Source organism: Notothenia rossii (genome assembly GCF_949606895.1).
Source record: "Notothenia rossii genome assembly, chromosome: 8".
Classification (NCBI taxonomy): Eukaryota; Metazoa; Chordata; class Actinopteri; order Perciformes; family Nototheniidae; genus Notothenia; species Notothenia rossii.
Window position 1 is genome coordinate 79,406,416 of NC_136906.1, and position 27,500 is coordinate 79,433,915.

Here is a 27,500-nt window from a genome sequence, read left to right on the forward strand (position 1 = left end):
AGATGCTGACTGGTTTTCGGACCCCCCCAAACCCCCCCAGACCCCCCCAATAAAGCAAAACTGCACGTTTCAGAGTGGCCTTTTCTTGTGGCCAGCTGTTACGGCTGCTGCCTTCCTGATCGTTTGAGTGTTTTCAGCTGTGTGTTCTATGTAAATGAGCTGTGCGGTTGCCCTCCCGGTATTGGCTCCCATCTCCTGGTCCGCCTCCTGAAGATTGCGATTGGAGCACGCCGGGCCCGACGCACTCCAATCGCAGCGCACAGCCGGCGCACACCTGCTGGAGATGACTACAAAGCTTGGGGACAATCCTCATTCTGGAGGCTCTGTATGTGGACAGATGCCTCTCGCTACTTGCTCTCTGTTCTGGGGTTAAACTTCTGTGGTTAGTTAGAGTGTAGAGTAGCTTAGTTAGTGTTTAGAATAGTTTAGGATTCGGTGACGGTTGCCTGTAGTTTAGTTGTGGTGTTGTATAGATTCTCTGTGTTAGTTGTACCACTTTTAGAGTGAGGTTTTGTTTTGTTCTTTATTTAGTATAGTATTTATTTTCCCTGTATGTCTTTAGACTCCCCTTTTTGAGTCCTCCTTTAGTTGGTTATTTGTCAACCTGTGCCCTTTTGGCCCTTTTGGTTGTTTCAGGCTGCTTGCCTGCCATTTTGTTCACAGCTGTTTTAAATAAACACTTATTATTAATACCAATTCCATACTGGTGTGTGTTGCATTCCTCTTCCCCTAGTTTGGGACGTAACACCAGCCTAAGGCACACCTGTGCAATAATCATGCTGTCTAATCAGCATCTTGATATGCCACACCTGTGAGGTGGGATGGATTATCTCGGCAAAGGAGAAGTGCTCACTATCACAGATTGTTTCAGATTTGTGAACAATATTTGAGAGAAATTGTTATTTTGTGTATGTAGAAAATGTTTTAGATCTTTGAGTTCATCTCATGAAAAATGGGAGCAAAAACAAAAGTGTTGCGTTTATATCTTTTGTTCAGTGTATATCAAACCAATGGAGGAAAAAGCAAAACAATGTGTAGACTGAGACAACTGTTACCTACAATGAACATACTCAAGAGTATTTATTTATTTATTTCTTCCACTTTCCAGACCAATAATAGCACTAGAAATACAGCATCTTATAATGCAACCACAACACACTCAAACATTTTAATTTAAAAGCAAATATTTCCACTTTTTACCTGGAGGTCACCAGGACTCAGGATAAAATGACACGTTTCCATAAACTCATTTGCACTTCAGTTAAGTGTCTCCTGGTTTCACAAAATGCCTCTCAATGTTTTTGTGTCTGATAAGCCTTGAAATGTGTTTCAGTAAAACGACCTTCGCAGATTTAAGTACTTAGTAAAAAAACACACACACAAAAATGCGCCGTCCTTTACTCCTCTTATTTTTATTCCAAGTTTTATTTATGTTACTTTATTTCCTTCAGTCGCATAAAAAGCACTGCGTTTTACATACTCTCTGTTTTAAACACACAAGGACAAATTGAGCTTGAAAAAACACACACACATACACACACACACACACACACACTCACGCTGAGTGCTGTTTGCAGTGACGGGGGATAATTGGTGATAAACAGAGGCTATTTGATGACACGTTCTGGCCCTCAGCTCTTCATTTGTCCCATTGTTCGGATCATGAATCAGTGTGTGTGTGTGTGTGTGTCTGTGTGTGTGTGTGTGTGTGTTTGTGTGTGTGTATGGCAACAAACCAAAAAAGCTCTCCTTTGGAAAACCCACAGAGCAGCAGGAGTGGATAATGAGTCTTTTTACTTTTCCATTTGATAAAATAAGTGTGTGGTGCTCTATTATCCACACACACACACACACACACACACACACACACACACACACACACACACACACACACAGTCCATCTCTGTTTCTACGTGTCCTTTCTCTCTGACAGGACTCCCATCATCGCCGGCGGGCTCTTTGTGATTGACAGGTCGTGGTTCAATCATCTCGGGAAATACGACACCGCCATGGACATCTGGGGGGGGGAGAACTTCGGTACGTCTCCTTATAGGGTCTTTTACTGATGAACATACGTAATACATCATTACAAACCAAAACAAGAATCATTTAGTGGACTACATGTATATCTTACAGAGGCCTTATTGTGTCATCATCATCTGAATCTGCAATGACCATACGATAATATGTTAAAGTAGGTTTTTAAAGTCTTCATCTGTATCGCTGGAACAGTATTACTTATTTAATAGTCATCATTATCACTTACTCTCACCTGCATAGACCTATATTTGATTCATGAAGCATTTTTTTCATGTTCCTTCAGTTTAAAACGTGTATTTTCTTGCACTGGAGGAACTATGTAAGCCCCTGTCACACTGTCCCGAAATTGACACCCGATGGACACACGAATATGGAATTGTGAATTTCGAACGAAGATGGCCCTGAACCACACACGAAGGCAACATTTACATTACATTAAAGACATACAACTGCAACGAAAGCAACACAAACAATTATGGTAGTGTTTCCATAGCAACAACAACTTCCTCGTCTTCAAAAAAATATATGATATCCTTTTTAGTTTCACAGAACACAAATTGGGTTATTTACATAATATGTTTACATGATTTTGTTGTGCAATAAAACAGATGGACACACGATAAAGGAAATGTTCAAATTCGGCTCTGATCGTAGAAACATCGGGACATTCGCGCCACTGCTCACGAAGTTGCTGCCGGAGCCTGAGAAACTCCACCGGCGGTCATACGATGGTTTAAGATGGCCTCACGAATGTCCCGATGTTGCTACGATCAGAGCCGAATTTGAACATTTCCTTAATCGTGTGTCCATCGGGTGTCAATTTCGGGACAGTGTGACAGGGGCTTTGAGGACTGTCCTAACAAGGTGTTAGTTGTTATCATGTTAAGTTCTCTAAAAGTGTTCTGTTACCTAAGAGAGAAGCAACAATTAGAAACAGCACAGAAATCAATGTGTAATGAAATAAGAGGAAATGTGTTCTTATCTCGCGTCCTGCTTGAGCCCCAGAGTTGTATTTTCCGATAGCTATTGTTAAAATAGTGCAGGACATTCTTGACCAATCGCCTGAGTGAGTGTTTTGGCTGCTTAGTTAACCGAAAAGGAACACAAAGGTCCTTTAATATCAGCGCTTCAGACGGATGAAGGTGAACTTTCCATTCAGCAGAAAAAAAGTCTGACATCCATCCAGCAGAACATCTGGCTCTCCTGCTGCTGCCCGCCTGCAGTCATCTGAGCGTGTGTGTGTGTGTGTGTGTGTGTGTGTGTGTGTGTGTGTGTGTGTGTGTGTGTGTGTGTGTGTGTGTGTGTGTGTGTGTGTGTGTGTGTGTGTGTGTGTGTGTGTGTGTGTGTGTGTGTGTGTGTGTGTGTGTGTGTGTGTGTGTGTGTGTGTGTGTGTGTGTGTGTGTGTGTGTGTGTGTGTGTGTGTGTGTGTGTGTGTGTGTGTGTGTGTGCACACTCAGTAATAGAGTGTTGGAGTCAGTTTGCTGATTGCCGTACTGCTGCTTTTCTCCGATCAATGAGACTGTTAGACTGGTTTTCTTCTCTGTCTGTCTTTCTTCGATGTGCTCACACACACACACACACACACACACACACACACCCACACACACTCACTCTCATTTGTTCTCTGTCATGTTTCTGTCGGTCTCACAGGCTCCATGTCAGTATCTGAGTATCTCGCTGACTCCTCTCGTTCTCCTTTGTACTCTCTTGTGTTTCATCTTTACTTCCCTCTCTCCTCTTTCTCATCAAGCCCCAGTGCACGCTCTCATTCTCTGCACCGCACTCCCTCGTTTTTTCTCTAGATGGCTGTAAAACTTTCTAAAGTTCTCGTCTCGTTCTTTCGGGAAACTCTGTTACGTCTCTCTGTCTGTCCTCAGAGCTCACAGAGAGACAGCAGCCCTGTCAATTAACACACACACACACACACACACACACACACACACACACACACACACACACACACACACACACACACACACACACACACACACACACAAACACACACACACACACACACACACACACACACACACACACACACACACACACACACAGAGTGAGGTCGAATGAACACAATGCAGTACATGTCAAACACATATACAGTTTCACACACACAGACTGAATCACAAAACAAATCAGAGTCAGTCAGCAGATCATTAAGCATTCAGAGCCGTTTGGGATAGAGAACGGAGACAGAACGAAAAAACTTCAAATGAACAACAAGCCGGGCTCCACTCATGCCCCTTTCACACCAACACGGTTCCCGTTCTAGCTCCGTGCTTTCGCTCTTCTGGTTCGGAAAAGGTTTTTCTTTTCAGCCCTGAAGCCAGATTAAATTAAATAACTACTTCTCAACCCTTATACTTTTCTCCAGAGTGCTGTGGTTCATTGTTTATTAATATGATTCAGCTGCACTTAACGAGCGCTGCAGTGCTGCCCGCTGTTTGGCATCACAACTCTGTTATGAAAGTTTCTCTGGTATAAAATGGGCGATGTTAGCATAGCAACCGAAGCTAAACTGACTATCTTGACTACTTGTTGCTATCCTATTGTGGCATAAGCCGTTTTCTACAGGCGCATTTTACCGGCGTATGTTTCATTATGATTCTACTTGTGATTGTCATGACAACCTGTGCAGCCCATGTATTGATTCCATCCGATAGCTGCTATAATACAAAACAAAACGTCTGCCTGCTCTCCACAATATCAATGACAGCGAACGGGTGGTCAAAGTAAGAATCACACGAAGCCTGGTTAGTGTTGCCTGACTTTATAAAGTGTGTGTTTGCGTTCTAGTCACTTTGCTCAGCACTACTGCTTGTTACAACTTTCATTTGCGTACTCGCCATAAACAGTTAGCTCAGGTTGATCCCGCCCCTGCCCCCGCCTCCGATGTAAGCGTGACGTATGTGGTTCTTGCTTCTAGGCCGCCAATTTTTTGGTGATTGAAAAGCACCGGGTTTCGGAGCTTAGAGGCGGCTCCGCTGCCGTGTGAACAGGAAAAAACGGTGCTTATCAGGCTCTAGCTCCGAACTGGCCCTGGAACCGCATTGGTGTGAAAGGGGCAATAGAGACAGCTGTCAAAGTAACCTATACACATCTGAATTAAGAAAGTATGTTTAGTTATGTAGGAAGAGCAGAAGGTCTCAAAATACTACATGACTTAGAAATGTGAAAACAATATGGACGCTACAGAGAAGGTGTGTTGTATTTCATTAATCAAAGCATTCAAAAACAACACATTGATATATGATTGCAAGTTATTGATGAATGCAGACTCAATGAATGCAGCTTAAATGCTAAATCTTGATGTTGAGAAAGTGAAACAAAAGATGGCTCCTCGCCGCACCACGATTGGCATCTCCTCCAAAATGAAATGTGTTCTACCTTGGTCAGGGCTTCATCTTTCCAACCAGGATTGACATCAATGTAAGCAGAAAGTTGCTAGCTGACAAATGGACATACTGACACTCGAAACCGAGTTACACGCTGAGGGACACAGCTTAAGTAAGAAAGTGTGTTTAATTATGTAAGAAGAGCAGAACATCAGTGTGTTCTTTAGCTGGACGCTACAGAGAAGAGGAAGTTATTTCATTTATAAACGACCTTAAACACATTGATATCTGTTTGCAAGTTATTGTTCCTTCCCGAGGGGTGTTCGAGTGGGTTTTCTAGATCGGGAAATAATTGTTCAAGTGTTTTCGACACCACTTGACCTCAGCATATAAATGCTCTATTTACCAATGTGGAGAATGAGACACAAAGTGCCTCGAGCTGACCAACGTTTGGCATCCTCTCCAAAACGAAATGGGTTCTGCTGCCTCGTCCTTAGTCCAAGATTGACAAAAGTTTGGGCTGCTCGCTGACAGACAAACAAACACTCGAACTGAGATGAAAAAACATTGCGTTCTTGTCAAGAGACATGAGATACAGCCTCAAGATGAGTTGAACGAAAACACCGGACGGTACACACCGAGGGTAACGACCAGAGCTGGGAAGTAGTGGAGTACAAAAACTTTGTTACTGTACTTAAATACATTTCTCTGGTATCAGTACTTTACTCCACTACTTATTTTTCCGACAACTTTTTACTTTGACTTCTTACATGTTGAACACTAATACCTGTACTTTCTACTTCTTACATGTTGAACACAGATACCTGTACTTTCTACTTCTTACATGTTGAACACAAATACCTGTACTTTCTACTTCTTACATGTTGAACTCAAATACCTGTACTTTCTACTTCTTACATGTTGAACACAGATACCTGTACTTTCTACTTCTTACATGTTGAACACAAATACCTGTACTTTCTACTTCTTACATGTTGAACCCAAATACCTGTACTTTCTACTTCTTACATGTTGAACACAAATACCTGTACTTTCTACTTCTCACATGTTGAACTCAAATACCTGTACTTTCTACTTCTTACATGTTGAACACAAATACCTGTACTTTCTACTTCTTACATGTTGAACACAAATACCTGTACTTTCTACTTCTTACATGTTGAACTCAAATACCTGTACTTTCTACTTCTTACATGTTGAACACAAATACCTGTACTTTCTACTTCTCACATGTTGAACACAAATACCTGTACTTTCTACTTCTCACATGTTGAACACAAATACCTGTACTTTCTACTTCTTACATGTTGAACACAAATACCTGTACTTTCTACTTCTTACATGTTGAACTCAAATACCTGTACTTTCTACTTCTCTCATTTTCCAAACAGGCTGGTTCCTTTAGTCTGAATGTGTGTTTGGTGGCGTGATCATTATTATTTAGAGTCATTGCGTGCCTATTGATTTGAACACAATCCGTGTATCCATCATTTCCTGGTCTTCTCTAAAGAAGAGGGACCAATGGAAACGTTGTCACGTTGCCGTTGTTCAGCATGGAAACATTTATTAGCTAACAATGACATTATTGTTCTATTAATATAAAGGGAGGTCAGGTACTCTTTAAAACAGCTGCTAGTTATGGGTACTTTTTACTGAAGTACATTTCAAAGCCTCTTTACTTTGACTTGAGTAAAGAAGTTTAGTCAGTACTTCTACTTTCACCAGAGTATTTTTAAACACGAGTATCTGTACTTCGACTTGAGTAAAGGATGTGTGTACTTTTGCCATCTCTGGTAACGACCATCTTTAGTTAGAAAAGTAATTGTATAAGAATCATAGTGAATATAACATCAGCATAAACAACAACACACAGACAATGAGTGACAGTGGCATGCTGGGTGTTTTGCAGAGATCTCGTTCCGGGTGTGGCAGTGTGGCGGCTCTCTGGAGATCCTGCCCTGCAGCAGAGTGGGTCACGTCTTCAGGAAGAAACACCCGTACGTCTTCCCCGAGGGGAACGCCAACACCTACATCAAGTAAGTCTCTGAACGAGTCTTTACTCATATCAATATCCACATTTCTGCTGAAGCAGGGCATCAAGTTGTCTCGCTTCTGAACGGTTCATAGATACTTTTTCTTTGGTTTCAACCAGCTCATCCACTCCAGCAGTAAACGTTCCCTCTTGTAGTTGCCCTCCCTCCTCCCTGACGGCCACTACACAGGCAACAATTGTGTTTTTGCAGATGATGACGTCTTTTATTATCATCACCATGGCCTGATGTTTGTGATCAGTGTCGATCTCCCAAACAAAGCTGCTGTTTCAAAAATGTACTTTTTGGGGGTTTCTTTATTAAATAAAGACTGAAATTGATAAATGTTTGGGATGCCAGAGGCATACTTGCCAACCCTCCCGATTTTCGCGGGAGTCTCCCGGTTTCATTGCCCTCTCCCGGTTTCCTCCCGGGGTCATATTTCTCCCGCATTTCTCCCGATTTCCGACAAAATCAGATTTACACACGACTGTTTCCACTCGGACTTTAATACAGCTACACCATTGTTTGGTTTCTATGGTAACACGTCTCTTTAGTAGCGCGTGCAACTGAAAGTCTGAGAGGGTGAGGCAGATAGTCACAGAAAACTGAACAAGAATCGACAACTACTCTCTGCTCACTCCTTTCCTGTAAAATACAGGTCCAGCCCACACATATGCATCTAATACAGCTCCGACGATCCCCCCCCCCCCCCCCCCCCCCCCCCCCCCCCTCGGTTTTGAAATGCTCCCGATTTCTGGGGTCTCAAGGTTGGCTAGTATGGCCAGAGGTCTGCTGCTCAATGCAAAGCACACAGAAACCTAAAAAATCCAGCCATACTTAGTAGTAGTACCAGGGCGGCCCCTGGCCAACTTGTGGCCCTACGCAAAGTTATATGATGAGGCCCTCTGTGTCTGTGTTTCTGAATGGATGTACGCATGGTTGTGGCTTTTGTGAATTTGTGATTGTTCTTTCAAAAGATTAAAACGCTTTACTGTCATATGCACAATAGTTACAGCGTAGTCTCAGGCTCCTTCAACAATGCAACATCTTGTATATTTAACATACTAAGTTATCCCGTGACATGCAATTCATTACTCTGAAAGCCTGGCACTTACACACTAACCTTCGTCTCCAACTAATAATAATCCCACTAACATGTCCTGCTGACTGACTGCCTGTTTGACTGATCTATAAAGCAGGAAGCAGCGTCTGAGCTGTGTGTCGCCGCACTGAAAGCTGTTTACGTCATTGTTAAAGTGGATTTACAGCTGCCTGCGAGCCTTTGAGCTGCGAGGACAATATCATCCTATTAGCATAAGCTGTATTCTGTTCTGCGCCCCTTTCAAACCGTTCAGACAGAAATTTGTTTACAGGCACTCCAATAATCCATTAACAGGACTAATGTGCTCAGACGGCATGTGAATTAATCTCATATAAATGATTAATCATGGCTACAAAGAGAACTCTGGTAACATTCAGATTACAAACTGAGAGCACTTTGAACATTACTACGTTATCATAGTGTTACATAGTAAGAAGTAAGGAAAAAGGAAAGTCTAGAATCATGAGAAAGTGCCTCTTTCTAGAGGTCACAAAGAGAAAATGATGTAATATCCAGTATAGTAGCGTATAGCCTTGTCTAGTAGTATGGTTGCTCTGTCGAGGAAACTGGTGAAAACATTTGCATATTATAAATCATGTGACTTTTATGACATTAAATGATACCATGATGCAATTAATTATTTGGCAATTCAAATCTCTGAGGTCTTCGTGCTTCTCATCTGCCAACAAACAATGATGTCATCTTGAGGGTAAGGTTTACTATGTGGGTGTGTATGTGTTGTTTTAGTTAAAGTGGACCTATCATGCTATATTTGAATAATATAGTGTAGGACCATATCTATATAAGGCATATTTATACTTTTCATTTTTCAAAATACCAAACAGATCATGCATTTGAGCCATTCCTCATTTTGCTCAATTTAACACTGCCTTTCATGCTCGGATTCTGTGAGAACAGCACCATCTACAGGCCTGGCATATGTACTACAGCGTCTCCAGCGCTTTCTAACGGCAATGTCCGTGGCTGTCTCCTCCTGATTGGTGGAGTTGGCCCAGTAGCCGTAGCGCCACTTCTGTGACGTCATAGAAGTGTTCAAATCTGGATCAGTCTGTATCAGATCCGTTGCAGCCCCTTTTTTAGAGATTTGGGTATGGAGGAAAATAGAGAGGGTTGTGTTTTCTGACACTTGGTGAGTTCCCTGGAACACCTGGGAAACATGTTCATGTATAAAAGACGTACAAAATTCCATTTTGAATGATAGGTCACCTTTAATGAAAGTTTATTAAAACAGTTTGGTCACCTACAGTATAAATGTTTCTGTGTACATTGCCGTGACCTCTTGTTTAACTTTGCCAACAACAAACCTGTAGTTGATATTATAGAGAAAAAATCCATGTTTTCTGATCCACATATATTGTGTTTAAACCTGCTGTAAACCCTCCCTTCTGCTGTTCTTCATTTATTCCAGCTCTGTTCATCTCACTGCGCTTTACTCACCCACGCTGCTTGAACAGAGGGGCACATTTCCTCCATCTCTCTCCCCCATTTACCAATTTTCTCTCTCTCTGGTAATTAGCTATTAGCTGAATTTCTGTGAGTTGTGAACTATCTCATTGAAATGACAGAAACCCTCCATTACAGGCAATACACACAGTGGCGTTGGCGGTTTAATGAAATAGTATAGTATGTCATAGCCTTGTCTAGTAGTAAAGTATTGGATAGTATAATACAGCATAGTATTGTAAAGTATAGTATAGCTTAGTCTAGTCGAGCATAGTACAATCTTGTAACGTATAATATGGTATTACCCAGTGTAGTATAGTCTAGTATACAGCAGGGTTTCCGTTAGCCGGTAATTACCGGTTTTTAGCTGGTACAATTGAATAAAAACCGGTAAATTCAAAACCTGCCGGTCAAAATGTCCGATGCTGCGATCAATTGGCCGTCGATCATTATCCGCCGATATCCACTCTTAATAGTTTGATCTGTGCTCTCTATAAAGGCCGATCAGGAGAGCTGGATCTGATCGATATGGACATAAACGCGAGTGAAGTGTAACCGGACGCGAGAGACAGATCAGATCAGCTGCTCCATAATCACCTGAAGCCCCGCCCACTGTTTAGCGCGCTGCATGAGAAACTGACGGGCTGTCAGGAGAGAGAGAGAGGGAGAGGCGAAAAGAGAGGATCTGTTTCTCCCGAGTTATTATCCAAAGTTAATGTAAACTTTTGAATAATGTACTTCATCTACTACTAGTTTCTTTGAATGTAATAATTATCTTTTTTGTTGTTTGTGGAATCATTTATTGAAAAATGAACCTGAATTTTTCGATCTGTTACGATTATAAACTGAAGCAATATAAAAATGAGCCCCATTAACTGAGTTTTAAACATCAGCATATCCGGTCCTACTCCGGTAATTACCTGCTAACGGAAACTCTGCTACACAATTATTATTATTATTATTATTGAAACATGACCGGTAAGTTTCAAATTTGTCCGGTAAAATAAATTCTGTTCGGACATTTGACTGGCGAGAAAAAATCTTAGCGGAAACCCTAAAATACAGTACATAAAATACAGCTTTAAATATATTACATAGTTGCCCATGTCATAGTATAGTATATGACTGCGAAAGTGAGCTCACAGCAAACTAAATGAAAGCACTTCATCTCAAAATAACTCCTGGGATCTGCTGCATGTCGCACACAGAGGATGAACTCCTGTAGAAGTTCATCAAGTCACGAAACTCAGCATGTGAGCAAGGCATTAGCACGGCCAGGGTTGGAAGCTGGGGTTCCTTCTGTGGCTTTAAAGTTTATAGGCTGAGAAAAGCACCAGCGCTGAGAGTTCGGATGAGCTTAGTTCCCAAACCGAAGACTCCCGCTGATCAACGGCACTTTAGATCAAAGCCTGCTCGGCTCGTAGAAACGTACGGTTTTCTGTCGACACAAAACCAGACTTGTCCCTCCTGAGGTCGTTCTGTTTTCTCCCTGATGGCCAGTATCGAGGCAGCATCTGTTTTTTAGCAGACGACTATGTGTTTTATTCGTATCACGATGTTTGTGATCTGATGTCTGCTCGCATGTTGTTCTGCTCGTTAATTAGCTGGAGGCACTGTGTGTGAGGAATATGCTGAATAAAAATGGCTTCTTAATAATTTGATTACAAAGATTATGCCGTTTCTCCCTCGTCGAAGCCTGCTGCGGTGTCTCCTCGCGCGCGTGTGTGTGTGTGTGTTTTTAATTGTGAGTCTGTGCATGACACGTATTTATGTTTATACGCCTACAAGCAACTCATATCCTCTCTCTCTTCCCCTTTCATTAAACCGCCAACGCCACTGTGTGTATTGCCTGTAATGAAGGGTTTCTGTCATTTCAATGAGATAGTTCACAACTCACAGAAACTCAGCTAATAGCTAATTACCGGAGAGAGAGAGAAAATGAGTAAATGGGGGAGAGAGATGGAGGAAATGTGCCCCTCTGTTCAAGCAGCGTGGGTGAGTAAAGCGCAGTGAGATGAACAGAGCTGGAATAAATGAAGAACAGCAGAAGGGAGGGTTTACAGCAGGTTTAAACACAATATATGTGGATCGGAAAACATGGATTTGTTCTCTATAATTTCAACTACAGGTTTGTTGTTGGCAAAGTTAAACAAGAGGTCACGGCAATGTACACAGAAACATTTATACTGTAGGTGACCAAACTGTTTTAATAAACCCTATCATGCAACACGCACCTTTGTACGTCTTTCATACATGAATATGTGTCCCCGGTGTGTCAGGGAACTCGCCAAGTGTCAGAAAACACAACCCTCTCTCTTTCCCTCCGTACCCAAATCTCTAAAAACGGGGCTGCAACGGATCTGATACAGACTGATCCAGATTTGAAAATTATCTGACGTCAGAAACGAGGAGCTCCGCCTATATGGGCAACTCTCCACCTATCAGGGGAATGGGGGGTCGGGCCACGGCCATTGCCGCTCGAAAGCGCTGGAGACGCTGTAGTTCATATGCCAGGCCTGTAGGTGGCGCTGTAGTCTGCCACAAAAGCAGCGAAGAAGACTTCTCACAGAATCTTGACTCGTGGATCCTGAGTCGTGGATCCTGACTCGTGGATCCTGACTCGTGGGTCCTGACTCGTGGATCCTGAGTCGTGGATCCTGACTCGTGGATTCTGACTCGTGGATCCTGAGTCGTGGATCCTGACTCGTGGATCCTGACTCGTGAATCCTGACTCGTGGATCTTGATTCGTGGATCCTGAGTCGTGGATCCTGACTCGTGGATCCTGACTCGTGGGTCCTGAATCGTGGATCCTGACTCGTGGATCCTGACTCGTGGATCCTGACTCGTGGATCCTGACTCGTGGATCCTGAGTCGTGGGTCCTGAGTCGTTGGTCCTGAGTCGTGGATTCTGAGTCGTGGATTCTGAGTCGTGGATCCTGACTCGTGGATCCTGAGTCGTGGATCCTGAGTCGTGGATCCTGACTCGTGGATCCTGACTCGTGGATCCTGACTCGCGGATTCTGAGTTGTGGATCCTGACTCGTGGATTCTGACTCGTGGATCCTGACTCGTGGATCCTGACTCGTGGATCCTGAGTCGTGGATCCTGAGTCGTGGATCCTGACTCGTGGATCCTGATTCGTGGGTCCTGAGTCGTGGATCCTGAGTCGTGGGTCCTGAGTCGTGGATCCTGACTCGTGGATCCTGACTCGTGGATCCTGACTCGTGGATTCTGAGTTGTGGATCCTGACTCGTGGATTCTGACTCGTGGATCCTGACTCGTGGATCCTGACTCGTGGATTTTGAGTCGTGGATCCTGACTTGTGGATCCTGACTCGTGGATCCTGACTCGTGGATCCTGAGTCTTGGATCTTGAGTCTTGGATCTTGAGTCGTGGATCCTAACTCGTGGGTCCTGAGTCGTGGTTCCTGAGTCGTGGATCCTGACTCGTGGATCCTGACTCGTGGATCCTGAGCCGTGGATCCTGACTCGTGGCAGGATCCTCCCACAGGATTGTTGCCATCCACCTGGATCCATCTTCTTACTATATAAACATGCATTGTCCAGCACTTGGTCTACCTTTGTTGTAAATGTATTATCTTTTTGATTTACACACGGCATCTATCGCACGTCTGTCCGTCCTGGGAGAGGGATCCCTCCTCTGTTGCTCCTCGAGGTTTCTTCCATTGTTCCACATTAACTGTGGGGTTTCTTTGGGGGTGTTTCCGTATCCGATGTGAGGGTCCAAGGACAGAGGGTGTCTTATTCATATTCTGTACAAACTGAAAAGTCCACTGAGACAAAAGACCAATAATGTGTTTCAGTCCAAATAGCAAATACACTGTTTACCTCGTAAAGACCCCGGTTATAACTCTGTGTTTCAGGAACACTCGGCGCACGGCGGAGGTTTGGATGGACGACTTCCGTCTCTTCTACTACTCGGCTCGACCTGCGGCACGGGGGAAATCCTACGGAGAGTAAGAGCATATTGTCTCAAACACACTTCATATTCACAATCAGAATCAGAAATACAATTTTGATCCAATTTGATGAGACATTTCCGAGGGATTTCGTTACTGCTGCTCCATTTAAAAATTATTAAAGGTCACCTATTATGCAAAATCCACTTCTCCATGTCTCTTCTTCATCAACATGTGTCCCCTCTTCTTCATGTCTCTTCTGCATCAACATGTGTCCCCTCTTCCTCATCTCTCTTCTGCATCAACATGTGTCCCCTCTTCCTCATGTCTCTTCTACATCAACATGTGTCCCCTCTTCTTCATGTCTCTTCTACATCAACATGTGTCCCCTCTTCTTCATGTCTCTTCTACATCAACATGTGTCCCCTCTTCTTCATGTCTCTTCTGCATCAACATGTGTCCCCTCTTCCTCATGTCTCTTCTACATCAACATGTGTCCCCTCTTCTTCATGTCTCTTCTACATCAACATGTGTCCCCTCTTCTTCATGTCTCTTCTACATCAACATGTGTCCCCTCTTCTTCATGTCTCTTCTACATCAACATGTGTCCCCTCTTCTTAATGTCTCTTCTACATCAACATGTGTCATCTCTTCTTCATGTCTCTTCTACATCAACATGTGTCCCCTCTTCTTCATGTCTCTTCTACATCAACATGTGTCCCCTCTTCTTCATGTCTCTACTACATCAACATGTGTCCCCTCTTCTTCATGTCTCTTCTACATCAACATGTGTCCCCTCTTCTGCATGTCTCTTCTTCATCAACATGTGTCCCCTCTTCTTCATGTCTCTTCTACATCAACATGTGTCCCCTCTTCTTCATGTCTCTACTACATCAACATGTGTCCCCTCTTCTTCATGTCTCTTCTACATCAACACGTGTCCCCTCTTCTTCATGTCTCCTCTACATCAACATGTGTCCCCTCTTCTTCATGTCTCTTCTACATCAACATGTGTCCCCTCTTCTTCATGTCTCTTCTACATCAACATGTGTCCCCTCTTCTTCATGTCTCTTCTACATCAACATGTGTCCCTTCTTCTTCATGTCTCTTCTACATCAACATGTGTCCCCTCTTCTTCATGTCTCTTCTACATCAACATGTGTCCCCTCTTCTTCATGTCTCTTCTACATCAACATGTGTCCCCTCTTCTTCATGTCTCTTCTACATCAACATGTGTCCCCTCTTCTCCATGTCTCTTCTACATCAACATGTGTCCCTTCTTCTTCATGTCTCTTCTACATCAACATGTGTCCCCTCTTCTTCATGTCTCTTCTACATCAGCATGTGTCCCCTCTTCTTCATGTCTCTTCTACATCAACATGTGTCCCCTCTTCTTCATGTCTCTTCTACATCAACATGTGTCCCCTCTTCTTCCTGTCTCTTCTACATCAACATGTGTCCCCTCTTCTCCATGTCTCTTCTACATCAACATGTGTCCCCTCTTCTTCATGTCTCTTCTACATCAACATGTGTCCCCTCTTCTTCATGTCTCTTCTACATCAACATGTGTCCCCTCTTCTTCCTGTCTCTTCTACATCAACATGTGTCCCCTCTTCTCCATGTCTCTTCTACATCAACATGTGTCCCCTCTTCTCCATGTCTCTTCTACATCAACATGTGTCCCCTCTTCTTCATGTCTCTTCTACATCAACATGTGTCCCCTCTTCTTCCTGTCTCTTCTACATCAACATGTGTCCCCTCTTCTTCATGTCTCTTCTACATCAACATGTGTCCCCTCTTTTTCATGTCTCTTCTTCATCAACATGTGTCCCCTCTTCTTCATGTCTCTTCTACATCAACATGTGTCCCCTCTGTGGAAAGAGACTCTGAAAGTTTCAGGAACAAAGATTCTCTCTCTTTTTGATCCATTTCTATAAAAACCTGTCTGAAAATGAGCTGATCAGATTTTGGCCACTTTATGATGTCATCACGATGTGTTGGCTTGTGTAACCATTAGCCAATCAGCAACCAAGGTAACCCCCCCCCCCCCCCCCCCCCCCCCTTATCACCTGAATCTCCTCTAGAGCACCATTGAGTTCTTTGTAACCAAATCTCTCTCAGAGGGGCGTGGGGAGGGGCTCCTTATTTTCTTCTAAAGCAACAGACAGAGAATCAGCACTTTGGAAACAGGGCTGAAACAGAGGGGATTATGGGTAATGCTGCAATGATCTGTTTGGTGTTTCAGCCAATCAGAGACAGGCTCTGTATATATCTGAGACCTGTGATATATTGATGAGAAACAGTATGATAGGGGACCTTTGAATTGTTTTATTTCAACCCATTTTAATTTCTTGTCAGCTTTACTTCAAGGGAATTTTTAAAGCTGCTTTGTGCATGAAAGGTGCTATACAAATAAAGTTATTACGTTTATTATTAAGATACAATAGAATAAAATAAAGAATACAAATATTAACATAAAGAAATAGAAATATGCACATTGTACTATAACACATACCAGTGAACAAATGTGTATAATACAATATATACAATGATATTAATGCTGAATATCATGCAAATTATGACTACTTATAATAGAAATAAGGTGAGTACTATTAAGTCATTCATAATTATTTTTGGCTTAGTATTTTTGATAGTACCGTAATTTTCGGAATATAAACCGCACCTGAATATAAGCTGCAGCAGCGGCATACCACTCTCGGTTCCACTTTTGCGCGCTACCTGTCTCACTCTTTTCCGGCCTCCAGCTTTTCCTGCTGGAACCCGCCGCTTAAAGGTGGGGGTCCGCGGACCGGCCATAGAGCCAAGCCCGCCTTAACCTGCCATCAGGCCCTGGGGCTGATAGTTTTTGTAGGCCCCCTATTTAAACAACAAATCAAAATCAAAGTCATTTATAGCCTCGGCAGGCTCTGTGATCGCACTTCTCCACTCTGCTCTACACGCGCCTGGTCCTCTCCTCCAGATGAGTGACGTATCGGGCCTCCCTCATGTATTTGTCCGGTTGCCGTTGGCTCCCCTCCACGTAGCAAGTCCTCGTCGTCCTCTCCATCTCCTCCAACAGATAATGTCCCTCCTGTCTGTTTTTCCTCTCCCGCTACTCCATCGTTATCAGAACCAGACGGCCTACTTGTCTCCGAGGCCCCGCGGCCGGCACCGCTACCGCTCGGCACAGAACTCATCTGTCCTTCCTCCTCATCATGGCCTACAGGTTTAAAATAACCTGTAAGCTTCGGCATTTTTTGTAACAGCTGCTTGTCTCGAAACTCCTTTTCCCTCAACAATTTCCTTTTCCGAGCACCACTCTCAAACTTTTTCTTCACTCAATCACTCGCAATTTGAATAAGTCACATGTGAAACATATTCTCATTCTGACGTGTGTGTGTTTGTGTATATTTGCGTTTGTGTGTATTGTGTTAGTTTCCCGGGGAAAACCCTCACGAGAAACATCGGCTGTTGTTATGCCTGCTGTGACGTTAAGTTACTCCGTTGTCCGCTTGTAATTATGCCGTTACAAACTTCAAAGTTGTATTTATCATCTGAGTTTGCCGAAACAAGTTTAATATTCTGAAAGCCAAGACTTTGTTTTTTTTTAAATCAGATGAAGACAAACTGTAACGGACCTTGCTGTGTTATCTATGATTACTATACACCTTACATTCATAATTTCAGTGGAGGGAGGGGGGGCGGCGCTGTGGAACAGCAGAGTGGCGAGGGAGAGCTGTCGTCTTCCCTTTACAAGCTTCAAAAATGTATTTATCTTGTGATTTTGGAAATGAAAGTTTCATATTCTGAAAGCCAAGACTTTGTTTATTTAACTTCTTTTTTTGAAAACACCCGAAATAAAAAATTTAAAAAATTGAATTTTTTTTTTTTTTTTTTTTAATTGGCTCATGATAGGCCCCCGATCTCCGTAGGCCCCTGGGCTTCAGCCCAGGTCAGCCCGTGCATTAAGGCGGCCCTGCATAGAGCCCATAGAGTTAAAGGTGTTGGCCGTTAGCTGTAAAAATCCATAGATTAGCCGCACCGTTATATAAACCGCAGCGTCGAAAAATAGGGAAAAAGGCGCGGCTTATAGTCCGAAAATTACGGTAATCATTTAAAACCATTACCCCTTTTTTTTTCTGTGTGGTACATCAGTTGCATGTCCTTTTGTTAATCTCAGCCATCAAATAATGGAATAACACAACTTCAGTAAATTGCCATTTTTATGCCAACAACGGTGGATTAGCTCAGCTTTTCAGATTGTTACAACTTGCAGAAGGTGACAGAAATATAAACCCTTAAAAAGGAGTAACACACTCCTCCTGCAGCTGTGCTTTATCACAATGTCGCTAAACCCCTGTGACTCAAACAGGGCCATAAAGCAGTCTGTTTATTGATCTGCTATAGTGCCCACAACGGACTAATTCAGGCAGGGTAACAACGGGAGAGAATAGGGAACACTTATTCAATCCCTGGACACTTAACAGTGTAATAAAGAGGGACCGAACACCTCCTTAATGTTTCTGATGACATCCAACAGATAAAGGGTTGTGTTGTAACTCTCTAAACATTAAGAATTACGCCTAAAATGAATGGTTTACCAGTTTTGTCCCTAAATGGAGAGTGAGTTCCCAAAACGTTATAAATTCAAGATAGCAAAAACGCAGCAGGAACTCGTTGTGGTTAAATGTCAGTGTTTATCTGTCAGACACAGGAAAACAGTGACATTCAAACAAAGCTGTCAGATTTCACATCACACACCTCCATTATTATCCTGGGGTGGATTTATCTCTCAATATCTGTGAAAATAATGTTAAGTTTTTCAATATTTAATGACCAATTCTGCTGGTTTTATGTTAGTATCAGTCGACGCTACTTATCTGACTGTTTGTTTCTGTGTGTGTGTGTGTGTGTGTGTGTGTGTGTGTGTGTGTGTGTGTGTGTGTGTGTGTGTGTGTGTCTGTGCGTGCGTGCGTCTGTCTGTCTGTCTGTCTGTCTGTCTGTCTGTCTGTCTGTCTGTCTGTCTGTCTGTCTGTCTGTCTGTCTGTCTGTCTGTCTGTGTGTGTGTGTGTGTGTGTGTGTGTGTGTGTGTGTGTGTGTGTGTGTGTGTGTGTGTGTGTGTGTGTGTGTGTGTCACCAGTGTCCGAGGCCGAGTGGAACTCCGCAAGAAGCTCAAGTGCAAATCCTTTAAGTGGTACTTGGACAACGTCTACCCAGAGCTCAAGTAAGTACAACAAGTGTGTGTGTGTGTGTGTGTGTGTGTGTGTGTGTGTGTGTGTGTGTGTGTGTGTGTGTGTGTGTGTGTGTGTGTGTGTGTGTGTGTGTGTGTGTTGCCTTTGAACTTGCATTTGTCCAGGGAAAGCTTCTGCTGGGTAAGCAACTGAGAGAGAGGACACATTTCAAGACCGTCACCAAACCTGGCTTCATTAGTGTCCGGAGTATCAGAAAGATAAGATTTATTTAGTCTGTTTAATGTTTTTTTAACAGAGAAATGCTCTGAGTTTACATATCGAGGTAGGGCAGGCCAATATTTGATCAACTAACATGCATTTGAAACACAACGGAAGACGTTATTATGTTTATGACAGCATCTCTGCCTCTGCTCATTTGGTTCTGAATGTTCTCGTTATAATCCTTCTCTTGTCTTTTGGCTCTGATCCCAAACTTTAATACCCTCGACTTTCCCAGGGATCCCATAAGAAAACCAGCTATAATAAAAGATAATAGGCGACAATATAAGCTGTGCCGAGGGGAGAAGAGAGGGTTGGTTTTTTCATCTGTGGCCAGTTTCATTTGCAGATAATAAACATGTAAAATGTGCTCGGATATTGAGGCAGAGAGTTCATAGAACAGGTGCTAACGTGGGTCTAAGCTAACATGCTAACATTAGCTTTTTTGATGTTGTCTGCAAATGTGGCGCACAATGCACTTCCTATTTTGTTTTCAATCTGTCAACATTAGGGTCCTCAGTGAACCTACACAGCCGCCCTCTCTCTCACACACACAAACACACACACACACACACACACACACACACACACACACACACACACACACACACACACACACAGGCTTTTTTTTATATACTTCTTTTTTATCACCTCATTTAGTGTCTTTGTGTTAAATGTCTGCCTCTGTACTGATTGGTTGATCTCCCAGGGGCCCCAGTTTCTCACCGTCCTGCCTACACACACACACACACACACACACACACACACACACACACACACACACACACACACACACACACATACCATGTATACATCACTTCAGGGGACATTACATTGACTTACATGCATTTCCTGGAGACTTATCCTAACCATAACCAACACATGCCTAACCCTAACCCTAACCAAGTATTCACCCTAAAATTAATGATTCCCCTTATGGGGACCTCCATTTTGTCCCCATAAGGGAGGCGAGTCCCCACACGTGACTGTGTAAACAGATTTAGGTCCCCACAAGTATAGTAATGCTAGGCCACACACACACACACACACACACACACACACACATATACACACACACACATACACACACACACACACACACACACACACACACACACACACTCATAAACACAGTAAGTCTTCCATGTACACAAAAGTGCTCGTTACAGGCGTAAATCATGCCAATACAAATATCTTTAAGACACACAAGCACCATCATCATCCTTTCTTTCAAACACACTTTAATACACACACACTTAAACACACACACACACACACACTTAAACACACACATTAATCCACTGCAGGCTGGTGTTAATCCCCCAGAATGGAATTAGCAGGCTTCCTCTCAAGGGAAGCCGGAGCTGACCCTTAAAAGGCAGAATAACCTTTCCGGGTTATTAAAACACAGCGAGATAGCAGATTGAATTAACGCCGCGGGGCTTAATCCCGAGTTTTATAGCGTGGCCGAGGAATTAAACAAGAAAGAAAGTTTATCAGAGGATGATTGAGAGGAGAAACTTTCTAAGAGTAATGAGTTTAGAGAAGCGTGGCCTGCCTGCGGCGGGTTTGTTAAAGGTGAATCAGGCGCTGATAAATCACCGTGATATCTGGATGTGGTTAATGAGGGTGTGGGGGTAGATGATTGGGGTCTTCTGACTCATCTCAGAGGCTGGAAGTGTATCTTAAAATAAAGACAATATATCCAGCCTCAGTCCGCACAGCAGGAACCTGGACCCGTATCCAGGTACTGGATCTGAGGTTGTGAGAGTCACAAACTGGAGCACATCTGGCTCATATGTAGAGTGGAAGCTTTCCTAAAATGGCTTTATACATTAATAAAAACCAATGCTGCATCTGACGCATACTAAGTGAGGACCATCTAGTTAGGCTGTACAGTGTGCAATGATGAGTCCTATAGGGTGCATAACGCAGTGCAGCATGGTAGAGTGGGTCAAGTTTGGCCAAAACAGTGGGACAGGCAAATCTATAAATGGTATCACCGTAGTCCAGCTGGGACAGGAATAAGCCGGAGACCAACCTTTTACGGGATGAAGTTGAAAAACAACATTTAAGTCTGAAAAGGAAGCCAAGAGAGAATTTCAATTTCTTAGTTAGAACTTCAAGATTTTTTGAAAAAATACATAATTTTGAGAATTAGAGAAAAAAGACAGCATTTTGAGAGAAAGTCCGAATTTTGATAAAAAGTTCGAATTTTTATAAAAAGTTCGAATTTTTATAAAAAGTTCGAATTTTGATAAAAAATCCGAATTTTGAGAATTAGAGAAAAAATACATAATTTAATAGAAAGTCATAATGAAGTTCAGATTAGCCCACATATGTGTAGATATCAACAAACTCAACAGAGACGCCATCAAGGGTGTCAATGGAGAGGCAAGAGGACGCTGAGTCGGGAGCAAAAAGCATTGCTTTGGTTTTCTTCCCGTTCAATAGCAGTTTAGAATCAGAAGCGCATGCTGCAGCGTGATAACATCTGATTTTAAATTGGAAACGGCCATCTCCAGAGAAGGAGCTTATGAGTATACAATAGTGTCATCAGCATACATATGATAGGTAGACAATTGCATCTGATTAGAAATATTGTTTACATATAATAAAAAGAACGTCTTAGAAACGGATTTGGATTTATTGCTAACATTTATTTGACTGTTAACATTATTTATTACATTTCTAACTCCTAAATAATAATAATTATAAAGAATATTTGCAGCATGGTGTCGTACAAAAGTAAACATGGAAGCCACTGAATCTTATGTTATTCATGAGACAATATGTAGTGGAAGCAAACAGTTTCAACAACAATGAATAGAAAAGCTAATTGCTGCTAATGTTCTGAAAGTGTGTGTGTGAAGTCATCGTGAAAGAATACGTTTTTTTATGACCTGCATTTCCTGTATTATGAACCTCTACGTTGCCTGTGTTTAATGCTTTTCAAAGACGCTTTAAATTGTGTTTTTAAAATATTAGCTGGGTCAAATGTGCGTATAAAAATCAGACGGGTGAGTGGTGCAAAGGACAGTACACAGAGGTGGTGGAGTTAAACACTTCAATGCATAGAAATGGATGACAGACAAAAACACATGTTCTCATTTGTATCTCTTCTCGTGTCTTGCTCTGCAGCTCTGGTTTTATTTTGGATATAACATTTATCTTATTTTTTGTGTTTTTATTGTCAATCTTTCAGTTTGTGTGTACAGAGAGAGAGAGAGAGATACCGTTTCCCACAATCCCGAGGAGTACAAAATACAAAAATATGTTTCTCCAGTTCGATGGACTATTTTTAATGATGTGTTTGGTGACACATGACGACATTTCTGACGTGGAGCTAATCTGAAGTAAACATTGAATACTGCTTTCTATTCCTCCATCTTGTGACTGTGGAACTCCCTCTCTTGGGTATCAGCATGTGAAGGACAATGTTTGAGATTTTGAGTAAAAAGTCATAATTTGGACATTTTGCGGAAAAAAACAGAATTTTGAGAATTTGAGAGAAAGTCATCGTTTTGATAAAAAGTCCGAATTTTGAGATTTTTTGAAAAAAGACAGAATTTTGAGAATTAGAGAAAAAAGACAGCATTTTGAGAAAAAGTCGGAATATTGATAAAAAGTCCGATTTTTGAGAAAAAGTCAGAATTTTGAGAAAAAGTTCGAATTTTGATAAAAAGTCCGAATTTTGAGAATTAGAAAAAAAATACATAATTTAATAAAAAGTCATAATTTGGAGAAAAAGTCATAATTTGGAAAAAAAGTCAACATTTTGAGAATAAGTCACGATTTTGAGATTTTCTGGGAAAAAAAAGATTTTTGAGAATTTGAGAAAAAAGTCAGAATTTTGAGAAAAAGTCAGAATTTTGAGAAAAAAGTCAGAATTTTGAGAAAAAGTCAGAATTTTGAGAAAAAGTCAGAATTTTGAGATTTTGAGAAAAAAGCCAAGAAAAAAACTATTTTGTTCATGACAGGATTTATGATGACCTAGAAAGAACCGGTATGCCTCCATCTTGTGACTGTGTAAGTCCCTCTCTTGGATATCAGCATGTGAAGGACACTGTTCAGGAACTAGTTGATGACTCCTTAAAGGATAATAAATACATGGATCCTGTTTTGAAACTCAAGCCGGTGACGAATGATATTTTTCTAACAGCAAGTAAATACAAATAAAATTGAAATAGTGCAAGAAGAGTCTATAAGTAACTGGAATGATGTACTGAATAAATAATTAGCTAAATGTTGTGTTTGGCGTCCCTCAGGGTCCCCGATGACTCTGACTCTCAGACCGGGTCCATCCGGCAGAGACAGAACTGCCTGGAGTCTCAGAGGCTGGAGGGCCAGGATCTGCCCGTCCTCACGCTGGCCCCCTGCAGCGGGAAGGAGGGCGTCCCCGCCGTCAACCAGGTGATCCTATTCAAATTCAAATGTATTTATACAGCCCAATATCACAAAACAATCATTGATTGAAAACACGTGAGTCTCAGAGGGCTTCATAAATCAACAAACATATCTGAGAATATAATACAATTACAAGATAAATGTGAAAATACCAATGAATGGGTACAAAGCATAATGACACAAATAAAGTTAGAAAACAATCATTACAATTCCATCAAATGAAGAGTCCAACCAGTCCTAACTGTGATTTTAGTATTTTAAATACTTTTTCCAATACTTTACTCCTTGAAACAACGTTTTCTTGTAACTGAGTAAAAGTTATTTTTCGGCTTAGGGGAGAGAGTGTGTGCCATAATGAATACCCGTAGGAGTCTCATTATTCTGTTAAAAGTGAGTGGAGGAATGTCAGAGGGTAAAATGCCTGAAGGCTGTGTGTGTGTGTGTGTGTGTGTGTGTGTGTGTGTGTGTGTGTGTGTGTGTGTGTGTGTGTGTGTGTGTGTGTGTGTGTGTGTGTGTGTGTGTGTGTGTGTGTGTGTGTGTGTGTGTGTGTGTGTGTGTGTGTGTGTGTGTGTGTGTGTGTGTGTGTGTGTGTGTGTGTGTGTGTGTGTTTGCTGCTGTAGAGAAACCCTGAAGGCTCTGTTTGCTCAGAAGTCGGGTTTGAAGTGAGACTCCCAGGTGGGAATGTTTTTCAATATAACAATTGTAATTCATTTTCCTCTTCTGTCAGTTCCTCTGTGAGAAGAGAGTCCCTCTCCCCTGGTGTTTGCAAATATACTCCGATATAATTAAAAGAAATCCACATTAAAGGAAACTTTCATTTCCTCAAACCCTTAGAGTCTTACAGCTCAGAACTGGTGAGAAATACTAACAGGGAGTTTTCTATCCAACCAGACTTTAAAATGACATGTTTGAAGCTTCCTGCCAATGGCCCCCCCCCATTTTAATATTAACCTTCCTATCTCTAACGCAAGGAGTATAAACAAAATGGGACAGGTTTATTTGTATGTAGAGGACTCTTTAAAGTAGAGACACTACATACTGATATACACCTGAACATCAGCAGGATAGGACTCTTTAAAGTAGAGACACTACATACTGATATACACCTGAACATCAGCAGGAGAGGACTCTTTAAAGTAGAGACACTACATACTGATATACACCTGAACATCAGCAAGAGAGGACTCTTTAAAGTAGAGACACTACATACTGATATACACCTGAACATCAGCAGGAGAGGACTCTTTAAAGTAGAGACTCTACATACTGATATACACCTGAACATCAGCAGGAGAGGACTCTTTAAAGTAGAGACTCTACATACTGATATACACCTGAACATCAGCAGGAGAGGACTCTTTAAAGTAGAGACTCTACATACTGATATACACCTGAACATCAGCAGGAGAGGACTCTTTAAAGTAGAGACACTACATGCTGATATACACCTGAACATCAGCAGGAGAGGACTCTTTAAAGTAGAGACACTACATACTGATATACACCTGAACATCAGCAGGAGAGGACTCTTTAAAGTAGAGACTCTACATACTGATATACACCTGAACATCAGCAGGAGAGGACTCTTTAAAGTAGAGACACTACATACTGATATACACCTGAACATCAGCAGGAGAGGACTCTTTATGTGAGTTACATTTATTTGTGGTATCCTTCTTGTGGTTTGGATTCTCCCCGAAAGGTGACTGGTTCCTCTAGATTTCGTACTAAAGTCCTGTTATTACTTTTCTTTCTGTAAACGTGGTGACAAACGGACAAATAAAAGGAAAGAAAAACAGACAAACCCAAAAAAAACAACAACAACATGTAAAAAAATGCAGAATACTTTTAGTGTAGCTTTATGGAGACAACTGTAAGGCAGACATGAGTTAGTCATCTGAAATATTGACTGAAAACAAAAAGACTTTGGTCCCTGAGAAACATTGACATCATTTCCATTTTGCACCAGCTCTCACATACTGTGTACTCACAGAGGGAGAAATCAATAGCAGGCAGGCAGGGGGACCAATCTGTAAACTAGCAGAGAACAGACTTCTTAATGTCAGTCAGTGGATTCAAATATATGTACACATGCTCCATTACAAGTCTCACAAGGCTGACAGCCGCGTATAACAGAGAGGAAGGTGCCGGGCATGAAATACGAGCCACTGAGCTGCAAAATACGTCTTTCTGAACACAATCTGTTCCAAATGTAATGAGAGCAAAAGCATGAAGCTGCAGCTACGCCTGGTTCTGAATGAGAGCATGAAAACCAGTCCGTGCTTAGTCGACTGTTTCAGAGAAATAAAGCTTACTCTCACATCTTCCAACACCAGACCGCAGGCGTTGCTCTGAGCCAAAGAGCATTTTGTTTTTAACCTTTTATTTTATCCGGGGAACATTTCTGCTGATCAGTGTTTCTACAGAACCACTGAGAAAGTTAACCTGCAGACCATAACTCTGATTAATCTGAGGAGAGGCTTAAACACAGCTGGAGTTCTCCATTTTAATCCATCTAATAGGCTTGTTACTATGTTTTCAATTCCTTTGGTTTGCCTCTTATTCACACCCGGGTGTACGGTACTGATATACACCTGAACATCAACAGGAGAGGACTCTTTAAAGTAGAGACACTACATACTGATATACACCTGAACATCAGCAGGAGAGGACTCTTTAAAGTAAAGACACTACATACTGATATACACCTGAACATCAGCAGGAGAGGACTCTTTAAAGTAGAAACACTACATACTGATATACACCTGAACATCAGCAGGAGAGGACTCTTTAAAGTAGAGACGCTACATACTGATATATACTTGAACATCAACAGGAGAGGACTCTTTAAAGTAGAAACACTACATACTGATATACACCTGAACATCAGCAGGAGAGGACTCTTTAAAGTAGAGACACTACATACTGATATACACCTGAACATCAGCAGGAGAGGACTCTTTAAAGTAGAAACACTACATACTGATATACACCTGAACATCAGCAGGAGAGGACTCTTTAAAGTAGAGACACTACATACTGATATACACCTGAACACCAGCAGGAGAGGACTCTTTAAAGTAGAGACACTACATACTGATATACACCTGAACATCAGCAGGAGAGGACTCTTTAAAGTAGAGACACTACATACTGATATACACCTGAACATCAGCAGGAGAGGACTCTTTAAAGTAGAGACACTACATACTGATATACACCTGAACATCAGCAGGAGAGGACTCTTTAAAGTAGAGACACTACATACTGATATACACCTGAACATCAGCAGGAGAGGACTATTTAAAGTAGAGACACTACATACTGATATACACCTGAACATCAGCAGGAGAGGACTCTTTAAAGTAGATACACTACATACTGATATACACCTGATCATCAGCAGGAGAGGACTCTTTAAAGTAGAGACACTACATACTGATATACACCTGAACATCAGCAGGAGAGGACTCTTTAAAGTAGAGACATTAGTACAGACTGATATACACCTGAACATCAGCAGGAGAGGACTCTTTAAAGTAGAGACACTACATAAACTAAGGAAACAAACAAGACACACATCTGAAGTTAACAAACCGACCATGTTTCTCCACGTGTGTTCTCGTGCTTCAGTCTGTGTTCCTGCAGAGAGACGGATCGAGCGACAGCACCAATTAACCTGCCCCGTCATTCTCTGAGCTGCAGTTCAATAAATCAATCACACGCTGA

General features: G+C 42.0%; 1 protein-coding gene across 1 annotated transcript in view; it reads left to right on the forward strand.

The window, feature by feature from the left end:
• LOC307016304 (polypeptide N-acetylgalactosaminyltransferase 14-like) overlaps positions 1-27,500 on the forward strand; it is a gene marked incomplete at its 5' end in the record, with an annotated part of 44,021 nt that overhangs the window by 8,152 nt on the left and 8,369 nt on the right. The window contains 5 exons of the mRNA XM_079645344.1: positions 1,934-2,037; positions 7,306-7,432; positions 13,879-13,971; positions 19,055-19,138; positions 23,633-23,777. Coding sequence (XP_079501470.1) covers positions 1,934-2,037; positions 7,306-7,432; positions 13,879-13,971; positions 19,055-19,138; positions 23,633-23,777 — 553 coding nt within the window. The remainder of the gene's footprint in view (positions 1-1,933; positions 2,038-7,305; positions 7,433-13,878; positions 13,972-19,054; positions 19,139-23,632; positions 23,778-27,500) is intronic.